Source organism: Pholis gunnellus (assembly GCF_910591455.1).
Source record: "Pholis gunnellus genome assembly, chromosome: 10".
Lineage (NCBI taxonomy): Eukaryota > Metazoa > Chordata > Actinopteri > Perciformes > Pholidae > Pholis > Pholis gunnellus.
In genome coordinates this window covers 13,323,695-13,350,010 of record NC_136537.1, presented here as the reverse complement: position 1 = coordinate 13,350,010, position 26,316 = coordinate 13,323,695, and the positions used below count along the sequence as shown (strand labels likewise).

General features: G+C 42.7%; 6 protein-coding genes across 8 annotated transcripts in view; all 6 read right to left on the bottom strand.

Moving 5' to 3' along the window:
- Positions 1–26,316, bottom strand: part of LOC306701784 (protocadherin alpha-C2-like) — a gene marked incomplete at its 5' end in the record, with an annotated part of 179,980 nt that overhangs the window by 44,117 nt on the left and 109,547 nt on the right. The window contains one exon of one of the 3 annotated variants that reach the window (XM_079167194.1): positions 6,525–8,903. The exons of the other annotated variants lie outside the window; for them this stretch is intronic. Coding sequence (XP_079023320.1) covers positions 6,525–8,903 — 2,379 coding nt within the window. Of the gene's footprint in view, positions 1–6,524; positions 8,904–26,316 lie in introns of those variants that run through there. 3 annotated transcript variants of the gene reach the window in all.
- On the bottom strand, positions 6–2,426 carry LOC306702509 (protocadherin alpha-8-like; the record flags this gene model as incomplete). Its single annotated transcript, XM_079168144.1, has 1 exon — positions 6–2,426. One exon carries the CDS (start codon positions 2,424–2,426, stop codon positions 6–8), a length of 2,421 nt encoding a protein of 806 aa, XP_079024270.1.
- On the bottom strand, positions 3,163–5,595 carry LOC306702507 (protocadherin alpha-2-like; the record flags this gene model as incomplete). The annotated part of the gene is made up of 1 exon (XM_079168142.1): positions 3,163–5,595. One exon carries the CDS (start codon positions 5,593–5,595, stop codon positions 3,163–3,165), a length of 2,433 nt encoding a protein of 810 aa, XP_079024268.1.
- Positions 8,985–16,007, bottom strand: LOC306702506 (protocadherin alpha-3-like; the record flags this gene model as incomplete). The annotated part of the gene is made up of 4 exons (XM_079168141.1): positions 8,985–9,098; positions 10,337–11,187; positions 12,073–12,175; positions 13,659–16,007. 4 exons carry the CDS (start codon positions 16,005–16,007, stop codon positions 8,985–8,987), a joined length of 3,417 nt encoding a protein of 1,138 aa, XP_079024267.1.
- On the bottom strand, positions 16,888–21,272 carry LOC306702504 (protocadherin alpha-10-like; the record flags this gene model as incomplete). Its single annotated transcript, XM_079168139.1, has 3 exons — positions 16,888–16,893; positions 17,100–18,015; positions 20,866–21,272. 3 exons carry the CDS (start codon positions 21,270–21,272, stop codon positions 16,888–16,890), a joined length of 1,329 nt encoding a protein of 442 aa, XP_079024265.1.
- Positions 23,403–25,790, bottom strand: LOC306701795 (protocadherin alpha-6-like; the record flags this gene model as incomplete). The annotated part of the gene is made up of 1 exon (XM_079167207.1): positions 23,403–25,790. The coding sequence occupies one exon, from the start codon at positions 25,788–25,790 to the stop codon at positions 23,403–23,405; it is 2,388 nt and encodes a 795-aa protein (XP_079023333.1).

The window sequence follows — 26,316 nt, the reverse complement described above, 5'->3', positions numbered from 1 at the left end:
GAAAGTCATTTATTTGAAAGCAAGGAGAGAGGAATAAAAGGCTGCAAACAACTCACCTTGTCTTTGTTAGGTAAAGTCTGAGTTCTGGTAAAAGTGTCTCCTCCGTTAATACTGATCAGTTCACCATCTACAGGAGGATACGGTCCGGGGAAAACCACTACGTCACTCTTCAGTGTGTCTGAGCTGAAACACACGTCATACTGCTGAGTAGCGTTAGAGTAAGACCAGCTCCCGTCAGGGTGGGTGGTGATCATTGGGGCGCTGTACCTGCTGAAACTGCCGTCTGTCCTGTGGCATTTGACAGCTATTAAACTGATGAGGCTCAGCAGAAAGATCACTGACACCGACGCAATGCCGATCAGCAGATACAGGTTTAAATCGGAGAAGCTGTCCTCCTTCATGGGCACATGTCTGAACTGAGTCTGGATGTCAGCTGTGCTTTCAACCACCACCACCTCAATAGACACAGTAGCTGACAGGGAGGGTTCTCCGTTATCAGAAACCATCACCACCAAGGGGTGAGTTTTCAGGTCATTGTCACTCATTCTCCTCTTAGTCCTGATCTCTCCGGTGCTGGTTCCGATCCGGAAGAGGTTGTTTCCTTTGGGCTCAGAGAGGTGATAAGAGAGCAGCGCGTTGTATCCAGAGTCTGCGTCTACAGCCCTGATCTTTGCCACAAAGTATCCCGCTTCAGCAGAATATGGGATGCTCTCACTGTTAACGGAGCCATGCTCAGAATAGGGCGCGAGGATCGTGGGACTGTTGTCATTCTCATCCAGGACTAAAACGTTCACAGTCACGTTGCTGCTGAGCGGAGGAACACCAGAGTCTGTGGCCTGAACTTTAAACTGAAACGATTTTAACTCCTCGTAGTTAAACGACTGCAGGCTGACTATGTCTCCAGTCTCTGTGTTTATGTTTACAACAGAAGTTATAGGAATACTTTTTGAATCTCCATCTAATGAGTATGTTACTCTCGCGTTTTCGTGTATATCAGGATCGACTGCAGTTATCGAATAGATACGAGCTCCAACTGGACTGTTTTCTTTTACATAAATGTTAATCACGGGCTCAAGGAAATGAGGCGCGTTATCATTGACATCAGAAACCTGAACAGTGATAACGCTGGTGCTGGATAGAGGCGGGGTCCCCTCATCAGCAGCTGTAATCGTGACATTGTAAAACGAGTGTCCTTCTCTGTCAAGAGCTCCATCTACAACTAAAGAGTAATAGTTTTTATAGTTGGAAGTTAGCTTAAAAGGTTCAGAACCAACAAGTGTACAGCGAGTCTGACCGTTTTTTCCTCCATCGTTATCAGTCACTGTCACTAAAGCGACAACGCTCCCTATGTCAGCGTCTTCTTTAACCGGGTTCATGAGTGACGTCACCACAATTTCTGGAGCATTGTCGTTCACGTCCACTACCTCCACCAGCAGCTTTCCATTTGCACTCCGAGGCGAAACACCCTGGTCTGTTGCTTTAATATGAATGTCATACGCTGACTGTGCTTCGTAATCCAAATAACCCTTAACTGTGATTTCCCCAGTTTCTGCGTTCATGACAAACATATCTGCAGGATCGAAATTTCCACGCTTGACAAAAGAATAAGTGATCCTCCCGTTGTCCCCTTCGTCTGAATCTGTCGCACTCAGTTGAATCACCGATGATCCAGCTCGCGCATTTTCATTCACCTGCGCCTTATAAAGTGTTTTACTAAATGACGGCGTGTTATCATTGACATCTAGAACATTAACATGTATGTTTAAGGTTCCGGATTTAGGAGGCTTTCCTCCATCTACAGCGGTCAGCGATAGTTTAATGGCAGCTTGTTTTTCACGATCTAAAGCTTTCAGTAGCACTAATTCAGCAGATGCACTATGTTCTCCACCGCCCTGCACATCGAGGGAGAAGTATTCATTTTGACTCAGTCTGTAAGTCTTTACTGAGTTGCTTCCCGTGTCTGCATCAAGAGCCGGTGGAAGCAAGAAGTGTTCGCCCGTAGGTGATAATTCTGATATGTTAAGTGTATATGACTTCTCAACGAAGGCCGGTGCGTTGTCATTCATATCAACAATAACCACCTCAATGCGATGGAGGACCATAGGATTGCTCAGTATAGCCTCTAAGTTTAGTGTGCATTTGATCGTGTTTGGACAAAGCTCCTCGCGGTCTAGTCGCTCGTTGACATAAAGATCCCCCGTTTTGAAATTCGCTTCGAAATATTTCTTACTGTACCCAGACACGATATTTAGATTCCTCGTCTGCAGGTCTCGAACATTGACATTTAAATCCTTTGCGAGATTCCCAACCACAGTCCCTTTGTCCACCTCCTCGGAAACAGAGTAGAATATCTGAGCAGCAGACCAGTCGGATAAAAACAGGATGAACAGCCAACAGAGTATCCCGTTATTCCTTCCACGGCCCATCGCTGCTTTCAAAGAAAGTGACGCGATACAATGTTATTCATCCATAAAACGCCACTCGATCGGGCAACAATTTAAATCCCATCCACTCCAGTCCTCTCCTTTTGCTCGCCGCTCGTGTTCCTCGCACAAAGCACTCGCAGTCTGCTGACGCTTCACACGGGAAGGAGGAGACTGAAAACGCCGAGCTCACAACAACACGTGGTCATCAGCGACCCCACGCGTTACAACGTGGACATGACAATAGTTTCTTAAATCGAGTTGCACATCCTGTATGTCTAACACGTGTAATACATTGTGTACCTGAAGGTTTTGAGGAGAGACTAAAAGTTAGCTTTTACCAAAGAGGAACAGATTGGGCTAAATAGTATTTGATTACTGCAGAACAATTACTGTGAGAACTATCTGAAATTAATATAGCACATGGAAAAGATGCATCAACAATATTCTGGTATAGATAGGTAACAGACGTAAACAGTACTGCCACGGTCCAATATTTGAAGGAAATTCAGCTGTTTTCAAGCAAGAGTAATTTATGAATGATATGCCTAAGTAATAAAACGTGAGAGCAAAATTCACAAGTTTTTTTGGATTGTAACCCTAGAGGACAAGGAACCAATATATTTTCAGCACCATGGAAAGCACAAATCTGCAGACCTATACTTGCAGGATATGGCCACTATTTGACAACTCAATCCAAACCTGTTATGTCTTGAAATGCAACTTTTTGAAAATGTAATTACAGTAATATGTTAGTGAATGCGAGAGGAATAAAAGGCTGCAAACAACTCACCTTGTCTTTGTTAGGTAAAGTCTGAGTTCTGGTAAAAGTGTCTCCTCCGTTAATACTGATCAGTTCACCATCTACAGGAGGAAACGGTCCGGGGAAAACCACTACGTCACTTTTCAGTGTGTCTGAGCTGAAACACACGTCATACTGCTGAGTAGCGTTAGAGTAAGACCAGCTCCCGTCAGGGTGGGTGGTGATCATTGGGGCGCTGTACTTGCTGAAACTGCCGTCTGTCCTGTGGCATTTGACAGCTATTAAACTGATGAGGCTCAGCAGAAAGATCACTGACACCGACGCAATGCCGATCAGCAGATACAGGTTTAAGTCAGAGAAGCTGTCCTCCTTTATGGGCACATGTCTGAACTGAGTCTGGATGTCAGCTGTGCTTTCAACCACCACCACCTCAATAGACACAGTAGCTGACAGGGAGGGTTCTCCGTTATCAGAAACCATCACCACCAAGGGGTGAGTTTTCAGGTCATTGTCACTCATTCTCCTCTTAGTCCTGATCTCTCCGGTGCTGGTTCCGATCCGGAAGAGGTTGTTTCCTTTGGGCTCAGAGAGGTGATAAGAGAGCAGCGCGTTGTATCCAGAGTCTGCGTCTACAGCCCTGATCTTTGCCACAAAGTATCCCGCTTCAGCAGAATATGGGATGCTCTCACTGTTAACGGAGCCGTGCTCAGAATAGGGCGCGAGGATCGTGGGACTGTTGTCATTCTCATCCAGGACTAAAACGTTCACAGTCACGTTGCTGCTGAGCGGAGGAACACCAGAGTCTGTGGCCTGAACTTTAAACTGAAACGTGTTTAACTCCTCGTAGTTAAAAGACTGCAGACTAACTATGTCTCCAGTCTCTGAGTTGATGTTTAAAATTGATGAAATTGGAATGTTTCTTGGAGAACTATCTAACAATTTGTAAGTCAGTCTTGCATTACTGTTCAGATCAGGATCAAATGCATTTATTGTATAAATAGTGGAGCCCACTGGACTATTTTCTTTCACATAAACATGAATCACAGGCTCCATAAATCGAGGTGCATTATCATTGACATCAGAAACATGAACAGTAATGACCCTGATACTGGATAGAGGTGGACTTCCTTCATCTGTCGCTGTAATAGTGACATTATAAAGAGAAGTGTTTTCTCTGTCCAGTGGTCCATCTACTACTAATGAATAGTCATTTTTATAGTTGGACTTCAGGTTAAACGGAACAGACCCAACTACCCTACAAATAGTCACTCCATTGTTTCCTCCATCTTTATCACTCACTGTAACCAAAGCAACGATTGTCCCCAATTCTGCGTCTTCTTTTACTGGAGTCATGAGTGACGTCACAGATATTTCTGGGGCATTGTCATTCACATCAATTATCTCTATCAGTAGTTTAGCATGCGCACTACGAGGAGTGGTGCCTTGATCAGTTGCTTGAACTCTAACTTCATAAGCAGCCGTGTCTTCATAATCTAATATGCCCTTCACTGTGATTTCCCCTGTTTCTGAATTTAGATCAAATATATTTGATGGATCTGTATTTCCTCGTTTGACAAACGAATAAATGATCTTACTGTTCATGCCCTCGTCTAAATCTGTTGCATTTAACTTAATTACCACCGTTCCATGAGCAGTATTTTCAGGGACACGCACTTTATACAGCGATTTGCTAAAAATGGGAATATTATCATTGACATCTAATACATTAATACGTATTTGTAAAGAGCCAGATCTAGCAGGTTTACCTCCATCTACAGCCGTCAAGAGAAGTGTGATCACCGACTGTTTCTCTCGATCTAAAGCTTTTTGCAGCACTAACTCAGCAGACACTCCGTGTTCTCCACCGCTCTGCACATCAACCGAGAAATAATCATTTTGGCTCAGCTTGTAGCTCTTTACTGAGTTACTACCTATGTCTGCGTCTTCTGCTATTGGGAGAAGATATCGTTCTCCGTTTAAAGATGATTCTGAAATGTTCAAAGAATACGTTTTTTCAATGAATGCTGGCGAATTATCGTTTCTATCTAAAACATTGACCTCTATGCGGTGCGCACTCATCGGATTGTTTAAAACGGCTTGGATTTTGATCGAGCATTTAACCACACTCGGACACAGCTCCTCTCTGTCTATCCTTTCATCAACAAAGATGTTCCCGGTCCGCAAATTTACGTCAAAATATTTCTTACTGTAACTCGAAACAACACGTAAGTCCCTGGTCGCTAGTTCCTGTAAATTGATGTTCAAATCCTTTGCAAGATTCCCCACCACGGTGCCTTTGTCCACCTCCTCGGAAATCGAGTAGGATAACTGCGAAGCCGCCCAGTTGCAAAGACAAAGAAACACAACAATGTGAATCCAGCCGCATTCCTTTTGCCGTCGAACATACATTGTTGATGCAACAAAAGACCTGAACCTAATCGATCAGCTATCCTCGGTATACATCCGTCCAAAGAAAAAATGTTGTGAGAAGCTCCTGTCCTGCTCGCCACGGCACCTTCCACGGGTGTACTAATGGCCGATGCCGCGGTTTCATTTTTTCCCATGCAGGGAGGAGTTTTGGAAGTACAAACACTTTCATTCATGGTCTCATGCGACATCATGTGGTGAATTATATGTATACAAATACAATCCATTGTATTGCATAGTTATATAATTTCAAGTATGATAAATTACATGAAGTCTGGTTTAAACATGTGTTTCAGAGTGCAACGACTTTGAAGATGAATTTTTCAACTGCTAAACGATCTGTTAATGTACAATTAAGTACTCTCCATACTCAAACATTGAGTATGGAAAGAATCATGAATTAAAGAAACGAGTTTGATTCAACGCAGAATGAAATACAGAAACCAGGTATTGTCAACACAAATTCAAGCACCAGGGACAGCGCCTTTACTGACTGCATTCAATGTCAGGAGCTGTTGCAGATGTTAGATCACAGCAGAATGATACCAGCGACATACACCCAAGCAAACTAAGAGCCATGTTGACTGCTGATTCAATTCAGGTAAAGAACAGCTTAGACCTATTAAATCACTAATGGCCTTCTTTCAACAGACATAACATCAGCAGGTTTTGCAGCTGAATTGCAGACAAACAGCACCAAGGAGAGCTATATCTACATTCTACCATTAGAGTTTGGTATTCCCATGTTAAAATGCGAGCTGTTTACATAAAACGTAACGATTCAAGTTGTACACATCTTTTTTCATATTTAAATAATGTAAATCGTTAGACTCATAAGCAGCCATGACATGACATTATATTTGTTTGATAGGGTTATTATGTTCTACAAGCATTCAGCACATATGGCCTACCTTGTCTTTGTTTGGTAAGGTCTGAGTCCGTGTAAAAGTGTCTCCTCCGTTAATACTGATCAGTTCACCATCTACAGGCGGAAACGGTCCGGGGAAAACTACTACGTCACTCTTCAGCGTGTCTGAGCTGAAACACACGTCATACTGCTGAGTAGCTTTAGAGTAAGACCAACTCCCGTCAGGGTGGGTGGTGATCATTGGGGCGCTGTACCTGCTGAAACTGCCGTCTGTCCTGTGGCATTTGACAGCTATTAAACTGATGAGGCTCAGCAGAAAGATCACTGACACCGACGCAATGCCGATCAGCAGATACAGGTTTAAGTCAGAGAAGCTGTCCTCCTTTATGGGCACATGTCTGAACTGAGTCTGGATGTCAGCTGTGCTTTCAACCACCACCACCTCAATAGACACAGTAGCTGACAGGGAGGGTTCTCCGTTATCAGAAACCAACACCACCAAGGGGTGAGTTTTCAGGTCATTGTCACTCATTCTCCTCTTAGTCCTGATCTCTCCGGTGCTGGTTCCGATCCGGAAGAGGTTGTTTCCTTTGGGCTCAGAGAGGTGATAAGAGAGCAGCGCGTTGTATCCAGAGTCTGCGTCTACAGCCCTGATCTTTGCCACAAAGTATCCCGCTTCAGCAGAATATGGGATGCTCTCACTGTTAACGGAGCCGTGCTCAGAATAGGGCGCGAGGATCGTGGGACTGTTGTCATTCTCATCCAGGACTAAAACGTTCACAGTCACGTTGCTGCTGAGCGGAGGAACACCAGAGTCTGTGGCCTGAACTTTAAACTGAAACGTGTTTAACTCCTCGTAGTTAAAAGACTGCAGACTGACTATGTCTCCAGTCTCAGTGTTGATGTTTAAAATTGATGAAATTGGAATATTTCTTGGAGAACTATCTAACAATTTGTAAGTCAGTCTTGCATTACTGTTCAGATCAGGATCAACTGCATGTATTGCATAAATAGTTGAGCCCACTGGACTATTTTCTTTCACATAAACATGAATCACAGGCTCCATAAATCGAGGTGCATTATCATTGACATCAGAAACATGAACAGTAAAGACCCTGATACTGGACAGAGGTGGACTTCCTTCATCTGTCGCTGTAATAGTGACATTATAAAGAGAAGTGTTTTCCCTGTCCAGTGGTCCATCTACTACTAATGAATAGTCATTTTTGTAGTTGGACTTCAGTTTAAACGGAACAGACCCAACTACCCTACAATTAGTCACGCCATTGTTTCCTCCATCTTTATCACTCACTGTAACCAAAGCAACGATTGTCCCCAATTCTGCGTCTTCTTTTACTGGTGTCATGAGTGACGTCACAGATATTTCTGGGGCATTGTCATTCACATCAATTATCTCTATCAGTAGTTTAGCATGCGCACTACGAGGAGTGGTTCCTTGATCAGTTGCTTGAACTCTAACTTCATAAGCAGCCGTCTCTTCATAATCTAATGTGCCCTTCACTGTGATTTCTCCTGTTTCTGAATTTAGATCAAAAACATTTGATGGATCCGTGTTTCCTCGTTTGATAAACGAATAAATGATCTTACTGTTCATGCCCTCGTCAAAATCTGTTGCATTTAACTTAATCACTAGCGTTCCAGGACTATCATTTTCATTAACACGTGCCTTATAAAGAGATTTACTGAAAGTGGGTGTATTGTCATTGACATCTAAAACATTAACAATTAATTGCAGTGTTCCAGATCTAGCAGGTTTTCCCCCATCAACAGCTGTCAAGACAAGTGTGATCACCGACTGTTTCTCTCGATCTAAAGCTTTCTGCAGCACCAACTCAGCAGACACTCCGTGTTCTCCACCGCTCTGCACATCAAGCGAGAAATATTCATTTTGGCTCAGCTTGTACGTCTTCACTGTGTTGCTTCCTATGTCTGCATCTTCTGCTATTGGGAGAAGATATCGCTCTCCCGGTGACAACGATTCTGAGATATTAAGTAAATGCGATTGATCAATGAATACTGGCGAGTTATCATTTACATCTAAAACATTTACTTCAATACGCTGTGCATTCATTGGATTCTTTAGAACGGCCTGCAATTTCAAGGTACATTTTACCGTATTAGGACAAAACTCTTCTCTGTCTATTCTTTCTTCAGCAAAGAGGTTCCCGGTGCGTAAATTCACATCAAAATATTTCTTCTTGTAACCCGATACGATTTGGAGGTCCCTGTTTTCTATTTCTTCTACATTCAAGTTCAGATCCTTTGCGATGTTCCCCACCACGGTGCCTTTGTTCACCTCCTCGGAAATCGAGTAAGATATCTGAGAGACGGACCAGTCACAAAGACAAAGCAGCGCAACAATATGAATCCAGGCGTATTCCTTTTGTTGTCGCACATACATCCTTGTTGCAATAAAAGACCGGAGCCGAGTAAATCATGAATCCTTTGTATTAGTAAGTCCTTCAAACGCAAATAGCTCCGTTTAAGATCCAGCTATCTCGTCACACCATCGTGTGCCGAGTTTAAAATGACCGATGACGATTTCGTTTTTACCATCAACGGAGGAGGAGTCTTGGATATACGGGGACATTTCAATCTATGGTCTCCAACGACATCATGTGGTGAATGGTGGGTACGTTTTATCTATGCTTGGTCAGTTAATGTGCCATGTACTTATCCACAAATAATGTTAGGGGATCCACATTCAGTCTAACATCGCATGATGATTGACCTCAAATCATGAACCATTAGTTACAATGTCATCACGTATACACGTTTCATTACCAATGTTTAACATTTAGTTAAATGCTGCAACAACCATCCATTAATGGACATTTCCAAAGCCAGACAAGCCACCACCAAGTTACTGTTATGATCCCAAAAAAACATCAATCACTAAAATATGTACTCGTGGGATTAAAATACAATATAACGTATTTTTACTGAAAAATATGCTAACAATGATACGTAAAAATGTGCTTCTTTCGTAGTAGAACGCCGCAGAAACCATATATTACAAGCCTTACTTCAGCACCACAGAGAGCGCCATTTAACAACATGTTAATTTCGTCAGAGCTATTTTCAGTCCAGTGGTAAAATAATGTTTAAGAGCAGAATGGCAGTGAAACCAAAGATTGTTTGAGCACAATTTCGAGGCGTTCTATAAACAACGAGCTTTTGAGGTCACGTTGCTCTACTGTTGAGAATTTTCCAGAGGGCATTAAAGAGCGGGTTGGCGGCACAATGGTGTTGAAGCCCAGGCTTGTAAAAACTAGCGCCATGGTCAGCGCTGTTTCAACTCAGACTAAATCTTAAATGAACCCCCATCAATAAAAAAAAACACTTCAGAGAGTAGCAAGCGATTTCCTCTTTACTTTGCCACATTGTCTGATAAGACACAATAACAACTTGGTCATTTGAATGCTTAGACCAAGATGTTGTCTAAAATAGTACCCTAAAATCCTTTTTTTCTGTGTGCAGTGAGGAGAGTAGCTTGGAGACGAGTGCAAGTAAAATATAACAAACTCTTACAGAACGAGTTATGTTGCGAATGTTAATTTGAGTGAAGTTTCTTGATCTCCGTGGAATACAACAGCATTCCATAACGTCTGGTCGTGTGTTCATGAACGGTGATACTAGTTGTTTATTAACAGATGAAAAAACGGGTTGTTGCTTAATAAAGCCGATACATTGATTGACTCCATATTCGTCCATGCCTGCATACAACTTTATATCACAACATGGCTCATAGTCAAATAGTACATTTGGATTTCATCTGAAGTTGTTTTGATCCCAAATCTATTATTAAAACGTTGAATGCAAAGTATAGCCTACCTTGTCTTTGTTGGGTAAAGTCTGAGTTCTGGTAAAAGTGTCTCCTCCGTTAATACTGATCAGTTCACCATCTACAGGAGGAAATGGTCCAGGGAAAACTACTACGTCACTCTTCAGTGTGTCTGAGCTGAAACACACGTCATACTGCTGAGTAGCGTTAGAGTAAGACCAGCTCCCGTCAGGGTGGGTGGTGATCATTGGGGCGCTGTACCTGCTGAAACCGCCGTCTGTCCTGTGGCATTTGACAGCTATTAAACTGATGAGGCTCAGCAGAAAGATCACTGACACCGACGCAATGCCGATCAGCAGATACAGGTTTAAATCAGAGAAGCTGTCCTCCTTTATGGGCAAATGTCTGAACTGAGTCTGGATGTCAGCTGTGCTTTCAACCACCACCACCTCAATAGACACAGTAGCTGACAGGGAGGGTTCTCCGTTATCAGAAACCATCACCACCAAGGGGTGAGTTTTCAGGTCATTGTCACTCATTCTCCTCTTAGTCCTGATCTCTCCGGTGCTGGTTCCGATCCGGAAGAGGTTGTTTCCTTTGGGCTCAGAGAGGTGATACGAGAGCAGCGCGTTGTATCCAGAGTCTGCGTCTACAGCCCTGATCTTTGCCACAAAGTATCCCGCTTCAGCAGAATAGGGGATGCTCTCACTGTTAACGGAGCCGTGCTCAGAATAGGGCGCGAGGATCGTGGGACTGTTGTCATTCTCATCCAGGACTAAAACGTTCACAGTCACGTTGCTGCTGAGCGGAGGAACACCAGAGTCTGTGGCCTGAACTTTAAACTGAAACGTGTTTAACTCCTCGTAGTTAAAAGACTGCAGACTGACTATGTCTCCTGTTTCTGAGTTGATGTTTAAAATTGATGAAATTGGAATATTTCTTGGAGAACTATCTAACAATTTGTAAGTCAGTCTTGCATTACTGTTCAGATCAGGATCAAATGCATTCATTGTATAAATAGTGGAGCCCACTGGACTATTTTCTTTCACATAAACATGAATCACAGGCTCCATAAATCGAGGTGCATTGTCATTGACATCAGAAACATGAACAGTAATGACCCTGATACTGGACAGAGGTGGACTTCCTTCATCTGTGGCTGTAATAGTGACATCATAAAGAGAAGTGTTTTCTCTGTCCAGTGGTCCATCTACTACTAATGAATAGTCATTTTTGTAGTTGGACTTCAGTTTAAACGGAACAGACCCAACAACCCTACAAGTAGTCACGCCATTGTTTCCTCCATCTTTATCACTCACTGTAACCAAAGCAACGATTGTCCCCAGTTCTGCGTCTTCTTTTACTGGAGTCATGAGTGACGTCACAGATATTTCTGGGGCATTATCATTCACATCAATTATCTCTATCAGTAGTTTAGCATGCGCACTACGAGGAGTGGTGCCTTGATCAGTTGCTTGAACTCTAACTTCATAAGCAGCCGTCTCTTCATAATCTAATATGCCCTTCACTGTGATTTCTCCTGTTTCTGAATTTAGATCGAAATCATTTGTTGGATCAATATTTCCTCGTTTGATCAATGAATACAGGATCTTACTGTTCATGCCCTCGTCTGAATCCGTTGCATTTAACTTAATTATCACTGTTCCATGTGCAGTGTTTTCATGCACACGCACTTTATACAGTGATCTGCTGAAAATTGGTGTATTATCATTGGCATCTATTACATTTACTTGTATCTGCAGTGTTCCTGATCTAGCAGGTTTACCTCCATCTACAGCGGTCAAAATAAGTGTGATCACTGACTGTTTCTCTCGATCTAAAGCTTTCTGCAGCATTAACTCAGCAGACACTCCGTGTTCTCCACCGCTCTGCACATCAAGCGAGAAATATTCATTTTGGCTCAGCTTATAGCTCTTCACCGCGTTGCTGCCTATGTCTGTGTCTACTGCTATTGGGAGAAGATATTGTTCTCCCGGTGACATTGATTCAGAGATGTTTAACGAATACGACCGGTCAATGAATTCTGGCGAGTTGTCGTTTATGTCTAAAACGCTGACCTCGAGTCGGTGTACATTCATAGGATTGCTTAAAACAGCCTGTATTCTCAGCAAGCATTGTGCCGTGTTCGGGCAAATCTCCTCTCTGTCAATCCTCTCGTCAACAAATATGTTCCCGGTCCGCAAGTTCACGTTAAAATATGTCTTACTGTAACTCGAAACAATACGTAGATCCCTGGTTTCTAGATCTTGTACATTCAAGTTCAGATCCTTTGCGATATTCCCCACCACGGTGCCTTTGTTCACCTCCTCGGAAATGGAGTAAGATAATTGCGAGGCAGACCAGTCACAAAGACACAGCAGGGCAACAATATGAATCCAGGCGTATTCCTCGCTTCCCATCGTGGTACGATAATCACTGAATCCCGCGTATCCTGTATTTCCAGTGGGTGAATATATCCGTCATAAACACGATTCTCCGAACAGCAGCAGCCCTTCTCCCCACAGTACAATACCAGTGTCTCTCTTCGCTGATGGCCAATGACGGTTTTAGGTTTCCCGTGCAGGGAGGAGTTTTACACAAATTTTAACAATCATATCTGTGGTCTCCAGTGACATCTTGTGGTAAATGACAGATAAGTCATCATAAGAGTAACTCTTATCCCAACGATTTTTAGCATAATAAAAGATCTGATATTTAAATATTTGGCACACAAATTGACTAAATTCTCTATATGAAAACAAAAAAATAAAGGTAATTTCGAATGACATAATCCTGTCCCTTTTCCGATGTAAATTGGTAAATTAAATGAGCTATTTAATGGAACAGAATCCCAGCCAGTGTATCAAGAAAGAGCTAATTTCATTTTAGGCAATATCAGGCAAAATTTAACTTGATACAATTCGGTAGTTCATCCCAACACATCCCTTAAATGCAAAGGACAAATTAAATACTCGTATTGTTGCTGCACAATAGAAGGATCCAGAGAGTTTACATCATCAAAAGGTTGCAGAGGATAAATTCAGCACCACGGAGAGCGCTGTACATTCAGACTATATGGATCCAGTGAAAAGATGAGCTGCTTGGAACCGACACTAAACCTGCTTAAGACCGCCATCAGGATCTTAAAACATAAAAAATATGAGTATGTACTCTGTCATTCAGGTCTTACAAAATTGGTAGCTGAATTCCATCACTGATGTATAGGCTCACGTGAACGGCTGAAATCGAATGTCAACTGGCGAGCTATTACTAATACTTGTATTACTTTGTTTTGAGGTTCTGTTGACCTGTGTATGCAGAATAATCATGTAACAAAATATGTAAATCATGGTGATTGGAAACTGAAAAAACACATACCTTGTCTTTGTTGGGCAAAGTCTGAGTTCTGGTAAAAGTGTCTCCTCCGTTAATACTGATCAGTTCACCATCAACAGGCGGAAAGGGTCCGGGGAAAACCACTACGTCACTTTTCAGCGTGTCTGAGCTGAAACACACGTCATACTGCTGAGTAGCTTTAGAGTAAGACCAGCTCCCGTCAGGGTGGGTGGTGATCATTGGGGCGCTGTACCTGCTGAAACTGCCGTCTGTCCTGTGGCATTTGACAGCAATTAAACTGATGAGGCTCAGCAGAAAGATCACTGACACCGACGCAATGCCGATCAGCAGATACAGGTTTAAATCAGAGAAGCTGTCCTCCTTTATGGGCACATGTCTGAACTGAGTCTGGATGTCAGCTGTGCTTTCAACCACCACCACCTCAATAGACACAGTAGCTGACAGGGAGGGTTCTCCGTTATCAGAAACCATCACCACCAAGGGGTGAGTTTTCAGGTCATTGTCACTCATTCTCCTCTTAGTCCTGATCTCTCCGGTGCTGGTTCCGATCCGGAAGAGGTTGTTTCCTTTGGGCTCAGAGAGGTGATAAGAGAGCAGCGCATTGTATCCAGAGTCTGCGTCTACAGCCCTGATCTTTGCCACAAAGTATCCCGCTTCAGCAGAATAGGGGATGCTCTCACTGTTAACGGAGCCGTGCTCAGAATAGGGCGCGAGGATCGTGGGACTGTTGTCATTCTCATCCAGGACTAAAACGTTCACAGTCACGTTGCTGCTGAGCGGAGGAACACCAGAGTCTGTGGCCTGAACTTTAAACTGAAACGTGTTTAGCTCCTCGTAGTTAAAAGACTGCAGACTCACTATATCTCCAGTCTCTGAGTTGATGTTTACAACTGTTGAAATTGGGAAGTTTTTAGGATAATTATCCATTAATGAATAGGTCAATTTAGCATTTTCATTTGCATCTGCATCTTGTGCAGTTATTCTTGTTACAATATCTCCAACTTTACTGTTCTCTTTCACGTAAACATATACATTGGCTTCTGGGAAATGAGGTGCGTTGTCGTTTATATCAGAAATGTGCACAGTGATTACAGCAGTGCTAGAAAGAGGCGGACTACCTTCATCCGTAGTAGTAATGCTTACATTGTAATGTGTTACAAGCTCTCTGTCAAGGAGACCGTCAACTATGAGAGAGTAATAGTTTTTGTAATTTGACGTTAACGTAAAAGGGGCGGAGTCTTTCATTTTACAAGTGGTAAGGCCGTTTTTCCCTCCATCTTTATCAGTCACAGTCACCAATGCAACGACTGTTCCAATTTCAGCACTTTCCTTTACTGGACTCATTAGTGAAGTTATAGAGATTTCTGGTGCATTGTCGTTTACATCGACAACCTCTACCAGTACTTTAGAATAACCACTGCGAGGGGAAGGCCCCTGGTCTGTTGCTCGTACTCGCAGTTCATATGCATTGCTTTCCTCGTAATCCAAATTAGCATTCACTGTGATTTCACCGCTTTCAGGACTAACAATGAATTTTTCAGGAGAGTTCACATTTCCTCTTTTCATTAAAGCATATTTGATGTCTGAATGTAGACCTTCATCTAAATCAGTGGCATTTAGTTTCAATATTGTTGTACCTATGGGTGCATTTTCGCTGACTCTTACTTTATACAGCGGCTTGCTAAACGACGGCGTGTTATCATTAACATCTATCACAGTCACAAGAATCTGCATAGTGCCAGATCTTGCAGGTTTTCCTCCGTCAACAGCGGTCAATGTTAAATGAATAGTGGGTTGCTTCTCTCGGTCTAAAGCTTTCTGCAGCACTAACTCAGCGGACGCACTATCCCCTCCGCTACTCACATCAATGGAGAAATGCTCGTTCGGACTTAACTTGTAGGTTTTCACTGAATTACTGCCGGTGTCTGCATCCTGAGCTATCGGGAGCGGATACCTCTCTCCCGTTGAAGAAGACTCGGAGATATTAAACACATGGGTTTGCTCGAGGAATGATGGTGCGTTATCATTGATGTCAACAATAGTGACCTCAATGCGATAAATATTCATGGGATGGCTCAATAGTCCCTCTATATTTAAGGAACACTTTGGTAAATTCGGACAAAGCTCTTCACGGTCTATCCTGTCGTTAACAACCAAAACCCCTGTTCTTAAATTTGCCTCGAAATAGTTCTTACTGTATCCTGATACAATCCGAAATCCCCTTTCCTCCAGTTGCTGCGTATTAATGTTTAAATCCTTTGCGATATTTCCCACCGCTGTGCCTTTGTCCACCTCCTCCGAAACTGAGTAGGAAATCTGAGCTGCGGACCAGTCAGATAAACAAAGAAGAATGGCGCACAACATCCATTCAGCCACTCTATTCTGTTGACGACTCATCCTTTTGTTTAGAGGAGAAAATCAGACAAACAAACGTCGTTCAGCCACGAAAACGGGAAAATATCCACAAGACAGCCAAGCTCTCTTCATTTATGGACCATCTTTCAAGACGACGTGCATAACTAACCCAGCCCCCACGAAACATACAGACTGTTTCTTATTTCACAGACAGCGGAGGAGGAGTTTTACGTCATTAATAACCACGAATAAATGTGTGGTCTCGAGCGACATCTTGTGTTCTTTTTGGTAGACCACAGTGGACTCTTATGCCATGAGTTAGTGTTTTCTTAAAAGATACACCAAACATGTGTATGATGATCGATTCCGTGAAGCAGCATACTTATTTATTGCCAAACAAAAATACTGATAACAGCGAAAGAAGCCAAGTACAATACTAAATTGATCAGAGAAAAATGCTTTAAATGGAAAGAGAGACAATAATATATTGATGATTGTAAGGTAGAAAAGGGTTAAGTACATTAATACATTACTGATTATATGACTTTTCCTAACTGTTGCTGTTGAACACATTTCTAACTGGTTTAAATGTTATTGACATATTGAATGTGCTTCCACCACAACAAAACAAAACAAAGCCGTTTTACAAACAAGCTGGCCGTCTTTAGGATGGAACGCTTCATTTCGTCCCTCCCTATTACACCAGCTTATGGTATCTTTGTTGATATCTACAATACTAAACGTCGAGGCCCATATCTAAACATGTTTTATTCCGTTTTATAAAAAAAACATTTTTTTTCTTCTTCTTTTTTCAAACTGTGAAGACCCACTGACAAGCTATGCCACGTGTACCAGTTCGCCATAAGTACATGAAGTTAAGAATGTGCCACTAAGTCTGAGGTGCGCAGACACATGTCAGCACCACGGAGAGCGCCTTTCACATTGAGCAGTATAAGATACCTTAAAAACTGGATGTATGGAATCAATCAGACTCCTTTTTTTGCCAGAGTGTTAATATTAATTTGCTATCTATGATGAATGAAAGCTACACGTGAAAACTAAATTCACTGACTGACAGCATTTATTCTGTATGACTCTTACCTTGTCTTTGTTGGGTAACGTCTGAGTTCTGGTAAAAGTGTCTCCTCCGTTAATACTGATCAGTTCACCATCTACAGGCGGAAACGGTCCGGGGAAAACCACTACGTCACTTTTCAGTGTGTCTGAGCTGAAACACACGTCATACTGCTGAGTAGCTTTAGAGTAAGACCAGCTCCCGTCAGGGTGGGTGGTGATCATTGGGGCGCTGTACCTGCTGAAACTGCCGTCTGTCCTGTGGCATTTGACAGCTATTAAACTGATGAGGCTCAGCAGAAAGATCACTGACACCGACGCAATGCCGATCAGCAGATACAGGTTTAAGTCAGAGAAGCTGTCCTCCTTTATGGGCACATGTCTGAACTGAGTCTGGATGTCAGCTGTGCTTTCAACCACCACCACCTCAATAGACACAGTAGCTGACAGGGAGGGTTCTCCGTTATCAGAAACCATCACCACCAAGGGGTGAGTTTTCAGGTCATTGTCACTCATTCTCCTCTTAGTCCTGATCTCTCCGGTGCTGGTTCCGATCCGGAAGAGGTTGTTTCCTTTGGGCTCAGAGAGGTGATAAGAGAGCAGCGCGTTGTATCCAGAGTCTGCGTCTACAGCCCTGATCTTTGCCACAAAGTATCCCGCTTCAGCAGAATAGGGGATGCTCTCACTGTTAACGGAGCCGTGCTCAGAATAGGGCGCGAGGATCGTGGGACTGTTGTCATTCTCATCCAGGACTAAAACGTTCACAGTCACGTTGCTGCTGAGCGGAGGAACACCAGAGTCTGTGGCCTGAACTTTAAACTGAAACGTTTTTAACTCCTCATAGTTAAACGACTGCAGACTGACTATGTCTCCAGTCTCTGAGTTGATATTCACCATTGTAGACACGGGGACTGAGTTACGATTACTGTCTAAAAATGAATATCTAACCTGACCATTCTTTTCAATGTCAGCATCCGATGCAGATATCGTTTTAATAACTACCCCGAATTCACTGTTTTCTGTCACGTCAATATTTACCACATGTTCTGAGAAACGAGGTGAGTTATCATTTACATCAGAAATATGAACAGTAATAACACTGGTGTTTGAGAGAGGAGGAGTCCCTTCATCGACAGCCGAAATTGTGACGTTGTAGCGGGAGGTAATTTCTCTGTCAAGAGCCCCATCAACAACTAGAGAATAATAGTTTTTGTAGTTTGTCTCTAGTTTAAAGGGAACCTTATTCAATATTTTACATTTTATTTCACCATTTCGACCGCCATCACTGTCTAGAACGGAAACGAGTGCAATAGCAGTGCCTACATCAGCGTCCTCCTTTACGGTATCGAACAGTGACGTCACAGTGATCTCGGGAGCATTGTCATTTACATCAATTACTTCTACCAGCACTTTACAGTGCGCAGACATCGGTGGCTGAGCCTTATCGTTTGCTTCTGCACGGATTTCGAACGCATTATATTCCTCATAATCGACATCAGCTTTGACCATTATAGCACCCGTTATGGGATCAATATGAAAAATCTCTAATATACGATCCTGCCCTTTACTTCTTAATGAATAGACTATCTCGCCGTTAGTCCCCTCGTCTGCATCGGTTGCGTTCAGTGTTATCACAGTTGTCCCGATTGGCGTGTTTTCAAATATACGAGTTTTGTACAAGGGATTGCTAAACACTGGAGGATTATCATTTATGTCTAAAACGTGGATAATGACCTGTGACGTGCCAGATCTCGGCGGAGTTCCCCCATCTATAGCAGTCACAGTGAGATGTATCACAGGCTGTTTCTCTCGATCCAGTGTTTTCTGTAAAACTAACTCTGTATAGATGCTTTCTCCTTCTTTGATTGTAGCGAGAGAAAAATATTCATTGGGTGTTAATTTAAACGCATTTACCGTGTTCTTACCTACATCTGCATCGATGGCCTCCGACAAAGCGAATTTCATACCAGGCAAAGTGTTCTCTGCTATTTCTATAGTTTGAGACTTTTCCGTGAATGACGGGTCGTTGTCGTTAACATCTAGTATATTTATTTCTAAGCGATAAAGCTTCAAAGGACTGTTTATCACCGCTTCTACACTGATTGTGCATGTAGGTGCCTTTGCACAGAGCTCCTCTCGGTCTATTCTCTCATTAACGTAGAGAACACCAGTCTTTACATTTACCTCGAAATATTTTCTTTTTGATCCAGTGACAATCTGAAACATACGGGATTCCAAATCCTGAAGGCTGAGGTTTAGATCCTTAGCGATATTTCCGACAGATGTCCCCGGATTCAATTCCTCGAACACGGAATACGAAAGCTGTCCAGACTCCGCTTCCCAGCAACACCCCAGCAGCACAAGCACCAGACATGAAACAATAGAAGTCCTCATTGGTGCAGACATAATTCCATATGGCGATTCAAACGCACATCCAAAGCGAGGAAACCCCTTCACAAATGTTACAACGATTAAAATATAGAACTTCTATATTGCGCTATATATATATTGTACACATGGTCGAAACCGATCTCCCCTCTGTTCTTTCGCTGTCTCTTTGTGACAAAGCCTGGAGAAGCCTCGTCGTCTCCTACAACTGGGAGGAGCATGATACTACTACGTATGAACTCTCAATGTTACGGTCTACATTGCCACCACGTGGAGGTCTGCCACAATTACATTAATAGCATTTGTCACTTTTTTATATTTCGAAACCAAACAATGTTTTAAATCTCCGGAGAAAATACCAGTAAGCCACACATTTCTACAGCTAACACTTCACACTATGGGATAAAAATATTTTTTTTGTGGATTTGAGAAGTAATGAATAATACGAGAAAAAAAACCTTAGGTTAAATTGGTTGCATTTCTTCTTACCTTGTCTTTGTTGGGTAAAGTTTGAGTTCTGGTAAAAGTGTCTCCTCCGTTAATACTGATCAGTTCACCATCTACAGGCGGAAACGGTCCGGGGAAAACCACTACGTCACTTTTCAGCGTGTCTGAGCTGAAACACACGTCATACTGCTGAGTAGCGTTAGAGTAAGACCAGCTCCCGTCAGGGTGGGTGGTGATCATTGGGGCGCTGTACCTGCTGAAACTGCCGTCTGTCCTGTGGCATTTGACAGCTATTAAACTGATGAGGCTCAGCAGAAAGATCACTGACACCGACGCAATGCCGATCAGCAGATACAGGTTTAAATCAGAGAAGCTGTCCTCCTTTATGGGCACATGTCTGAACTGAGTCTGGATGTCAGCTGTGCTTTCAACCACCACCACCTCAATAGACACAGTAGCTGACAGGGAGGGTTCTCCGTTATCAGAAACCATCACCACCAAGGGGTGAGTTTTCAGGTCATTGTCACTCAATCTCCTCTTAGTCCTGATCTCTCCGGTGCTGGTTCCGATCCGGAAGAGGTTGTTTCCTTTGGGTTCAGAGAGGTGATAAGAGAGCAGCGCATTGTATCCAGAGTCTGCGTCTACAGCCCTGATCTTTGCCACAAAGTATCCCGCTTCAGCAGAATAGGGGATGCTCTCACTGTTAACGGAGCCGTGCTCAGAATAGGGCGCGAGGATCGTGGGACTGTTGTCATTCTCATCCAGGACTAAAACGTTCACAGTCACGTTGCTGCTGAGCGGAGGAACACCAGAGTCTGTGGCCTGAACTTTAAACTGAAACGTGTTTAACTCCTCGTAGTTAAAAGACTTCAGACTCACTATATCTCCTGTCTCTGAGTTGATGTTCACCATTGAAGCTATCTGTGTCGCCTTCGGAGAATTGTTTATTAAGTGGTACGTTGCTTTTGCATTTTCATTCAAATCTGAATCTAGGGTGGTCAGTTTGTGTATCGTAGTTCCAATCGGGCCATTCTCTTTCACATAAACATTGATGAGAGGTTCCAGGAATCGAGGAGGATTGTCATTAACGTCAGAAACTTGAACAGTAATGACCCTTGTGCTCGACAACGAGGGAGATCCTTCATCTGTTGCTGTAATTGATACATTAAACTGGGAAACACTCTCTCTGTCAAGAGACCCGTCAACCAACAAAGAATAGTAGTTTTTATAATTAGATTTTAATTTAAATGGCACAGAGCCTGTAATTTTACAGTTCGTCAGCCCGTTTTTGCCGCCATCGTTATCAGTGATAGTCACCATTGCAACAGCTGTGCCTATTTCAGCGTCCTCTTTCACTGGACTCATGAGTGATGAAACCGAGATTTCTGGAGCATTATCATTGACATCAATAACTTCGACTAAAATCTTGCTGTGTGCACTGCGGGGAGGAGTGCCTTTATCTCGTGCTTGAACGCGAATCTCATATGCTTGATTTTCCTCATAATCAATATTACCTTTAACGGTAATTTCTCCAGTACCATCATTCAGGGCAAATATGTCATCAGGATTTAAACGCCCCGTTTCTGTGAACGAGTATACAATTTGACCATTCACCCCGTCATCTAAATCAGTAGCTGACAGTGCTAATAACGTTGTTCCAGTATTTGCATTTTCAGCAACTTGGACCTTATAAAGAGACTTACTGAACAAGGGTGAATTGTCATTAACATCCAGTACATTTACTTGTATCTGTAAAGTCCCCGTTTTGGGAGGTTTTCCTCCATCTATTGCAGTCAGTGTGAGTTCAATAAAAGCCTGTTTTTCTCGATCTAATGCTTTCTGCAGAACCAACTCAGCAGACACACTCTGGTCACCAATGTTCTGTATATCCAAAGAGAAATGATCATTCGGGTTTAATTTGTAAGTCTTCACCGAGTTAGCACCTACGTCTGCGTCATAAGCTGTCGGCAGTGGATGCCTTTCTCCGACATAGGAAGATTCAGACATATCTATTGTAGTTATTTCTTGCAGAAAAGATGGTGCATTGTCATTGACATCATTAATAGCAACTTCAATTCGATGGAGGCTGCGAGGGTTACTCAATACGGCTTCTATGTTTAAAGAGCATTTTACCGTATTAGGACAAAGCTCCTCCCGATCTATCCTCTCATTAACAAAAAGTACTCCAGAATCATGATGTATGTCAAAATACAGTTTTTTGTATCCAGAGGTGATCTGAAGTCCCGTGGAATGGAGTTGCTGCACATTGAGATTTAAATCCTTAGCGAGGTTTCCCACCACGGTCCCTTTGTCCACCTCCTCTGAAATCGAATATGATATCTGAGCCACGGACCAGTCGCAGAGACAAAGCAGAGTGAACAACAGACCTCCGATATTATCCAAATGTTCCCGAGCAGCCATCGCTGTTTAGGCTAAAGCAACGAATCCTGGTCTCTGCCTTTTGCACGAAAATGAAAAATAGCCTCTCTTATGTGTCCATTCCCGTTTAGGATCCTCTCTCTCTCTTCAGGGCTTCACTCATCTATACGCTATTTCCACAAAGCACTGCCAGATGGTGACGTATTCTTTTCTGTCATACATGGAGGAGGAGTTTCTGAACGGTGAACACGATATTGTTGCGTGGTCTGTAGCGACATCTCGTGACACGTTTGTATGCAGAAAGACGACCCAAAACACACACATTATGTTTCATATCATACTATACAGTAAACGTCATCAAAGAAAAAATCCATGCTGAATAAAGTACTAAAATGTATGGGTTGATTTTGGAAGACTTGAGCTCAACGGGTATACAGTTTATAGAAGAGTTATCTGAGAACTATGTAGTTCAATAAATTGGTCTTGTTGTTCATGTTGTTTTTCATGGCTATAGTCTGTATTCACTGAGACACTGAAAGTAACCTGCAAAATCAGCACCATAGACAGCACCCACATCTCATTACAGAGATCAGAATAAAGATTTGTTCAGCACCATGGACAGCGACCCAAAGCAGTTTTAATGTACAGTATCTCTTGCCATTGCTCAAGTGACTGCAGATTACTGTATCCAAAACAACGTATACAGTGAAAGAATATTAACGGAGTTGTACTGGAATTGTTCTTAGATCATATAAACCATCTTCGACAGAGTGAACATTCAATAAATTACAACTTTCTAGCAACGTAACAAAGCGCCATCAAATCAGTTAGATTCAAGTTTCCCATCGCAAAGAGAAAAGAAATACGTGTCAGAGTTACGCCCCATCTCAGATCTCAATGATATGGATTAAGTATAGCTGCAGATGATTATTATTAGTAGGTAAATAAATGAATGCAATTGCTTCAATGACTTTAGAACAGAATAAAGACGACGATGGTCATCCTGTAGAAATTACTATTTTTTCACAATATCAATATCTCTGTATGTAACAAAAGATACGCACATGATGTTACCCAACGGCAGAGAAGATGAACTTCTTTTTATCAATATCAAAACTATCTTACCTTGTCTTTGTTGGGCAAAGTCTGAGTTCTGGTAAAAGTGTCTCCTCCGTTAATACTGATCAGTTCACCATCTACAGGCGGAAATGGTCCGGGGAAAACCACTACGTCACTCTTCAACGTGTCTGAGCTGAAACACACGTCATACTGCTGAGTAGCGTTAGAGTAAGACCAGCTCCCGTCAGGGTGGGTGGTGATCATTGGGGCGCTGTACCTGCTGAAACTGCCGTCTGTCCTGTGACATTTGACAGCTATTAAACTGATGAGGCTCAGCAGAAAGATCACTGACACCGACGCAATGCCGATCAGCAGATACAGGTTCATATCAGAGAAGCTGTCCTCCTTTATGGGCACGTGTCTGAACTGAGCCTGGATGTCAGCTGTGCTTTCAACCACCACCACCTCAATAGACACAGTAGCTGACAGGGAGGGTTCTCCGTTATCAGAAACCATCACCACCAAGGGGTGAGTTTTCAGGTCATTGTCACTCATTCTCCTCTTAGTCCTGATCTCTCCGGTGCTGGTTCCGATCCGGAAGAGGTTGTTTCCTTTGGGTTCAGAGAGGTGATAAGAAAGCAGCGCATTGTATCCAGAGTCTGCGTCTACAGCCCTGATCTTTGCCACAAAGTATCCCGCTTCAGCAGAATAGGGGATGCTCTCACTGTTAACGGAGCCGTGCTCAGAATAGGGCGCGAGGATCGTGGGACTGTTGTCATTCTCATCCAGGACTAAAACGTTCACAGTCACGTTGCTGCTGAGCGGAGGAACACCAGAGTCTGAGGCCTGAACTTTAAACTGAAACGTGTTTAACTCCTCGTAGTTAAAAGACTGCAGACTGACTATGTCTCCAGTCTCTGAGTTGATGTTTATCATTGAAGCTATCTGTGTCGCCTTCGGAGAATTGTTTATTAAGTGGTACGTTGCTTTTGCATTTTCATTCAAATCTGAATCTAGTGTCGTCAGTCTATGAATAGTAGTTCCAATCGGGCCATTCTCTTTCACATAAACATTGATGAGAGGCTCCAGGAATCGAGGAGGATTGTCATTAACGTCAGAAACTTGAACAGTAATGACGCTTGTGCTCGACAACGAGGGAGTTCCTTCATCTGTCGCTGTAATTGATACATTAAACTGGGAAACACTCTCTCTGTCAAGAGGCCCGTCAACCAACAAAGAATAGTAGTTTTTATAATTAGATTTTAATTTAAATGGCACAGAGCCTGCAATTTTACAGTTCGTCAGACCGTTTTTGCCGCCATCGTTATCAGTGATAGTCACCATTGCAACAGCTGTGCCTATTTCAGCGTCCTCTTTCACTGGACTCATGAGTGATGAAACCGAGATTTCTGGAGCATTATCATTGACATCAATAACTTCGACTAAAATCTTACTGTGTGCACTGCGGGGAGGATTGCCTTTATCTCGTGCTTGAACACGAATCTCATATGCTTGATTTTCTTCATAATCAATATTACCTTTAACGGTAATTTCTCCAGTACTATCATTCAGGGCAAATATGTCATCAGGATTTAAACGCCCCGTTTCTGTGAACGAGTATACAATTTGACCATTCAGGTCGTCATCTAAATCAGTAGCCGACAGTGCTAATAACGTTGTTCCAGTATTTGCATTTTCAGCAACTTGGACCTTATAAAGAGATTTACTGAACAAGGGTGAATTGTCATTAACATCCAGTACATTAACTTGTATCAGTAAAGTCCCCGTTTTGGGAGGTTTTCCTCCGTCTACTGCAGTCAGTGTGAGTTCAATAACAGCCTGTTTTTCTCGATCTAATGCTTTCTGCAGCACCAACTCAGCAGACACACTCTGGTCACCAATGTTCTGTACATCCAAAGAGAAATGATCATTCGGGTTTAATTTGTAAGTCTTCACCGAGTTAGAACCTACGTCTGCGTCATAAGCTGTCGGAAGTGGATGTTGTTCTCCGACATATGAAGACTCGTACATATCAATTGTAGTTATTTCTTGCAGAAAAGACGGTTCATTGTCATTGACATCATTAATAGCAACTTCAATTCGATGGAGGCTGCGAGGGTTACTCAATACGGCTTCTATGTTTAAAGAGCATTTTACCGTATTAGGACAAAGCTTCTCCCGATCTATCCTCTCATTAACAAAAAGTACTCCAGAATCATGATTTATGTCAAAATACTGTTTTTGGTATCCAGAGGTGATCTGAAGTCCCTTGGAATGGAGTTGCTGCACATTGAGATTTAAATCCTTAGCGAGGTTTCCCACCACGGTCCCTTTGTCCACCTCCTCTGAAATCGAATATGATATCTGAGCCACGGACCAGTCGCAGAGACAAAGCAGAGTGAACAACAGACCTCCGATATTATCCAAATGTTCCCGAGCAGCCATCGCTGTTTAGGCTAAAGCAACGAATCCTGGTCTCTGCCTTTTGCACGAAAATGAAAAATAGCCTCTCTTATGTGTCCATTCCCGTTTAGGATCCTCTCTCTCTCTTCAGGGCTTCACTCATCTATACGCTATGTCCACAAAGCACTGCCAGATGGTGACGTGTTCTTTTCTGTCATACATGGAGGAGGAGTTTCTGAACGGTGAACACGATATTGTTGCGTGGTCTCTAGCGACATCTTGTGACACGTTTGTATGCAGAAAGACGACCCAAAACACAACAAATTATGTTTCATATCATACTGAACATGAAACGGCATTAAAGAGAAAATATAATCTGAATAAACTAGTAAAATGTATAGATTGATTTTGGAAGACTTGAGCTCAACGGGTATACAGTTCATAGAATAATTATCTGAGAAATATGTAGTTTAATAAATTGGTCTTGTTGTTCATGTTGTTTTTCACGGCTATAGTCTGTATTCACTGAGACACGGGAAACAACCTGCAAAATCAGCACCACAGGCAG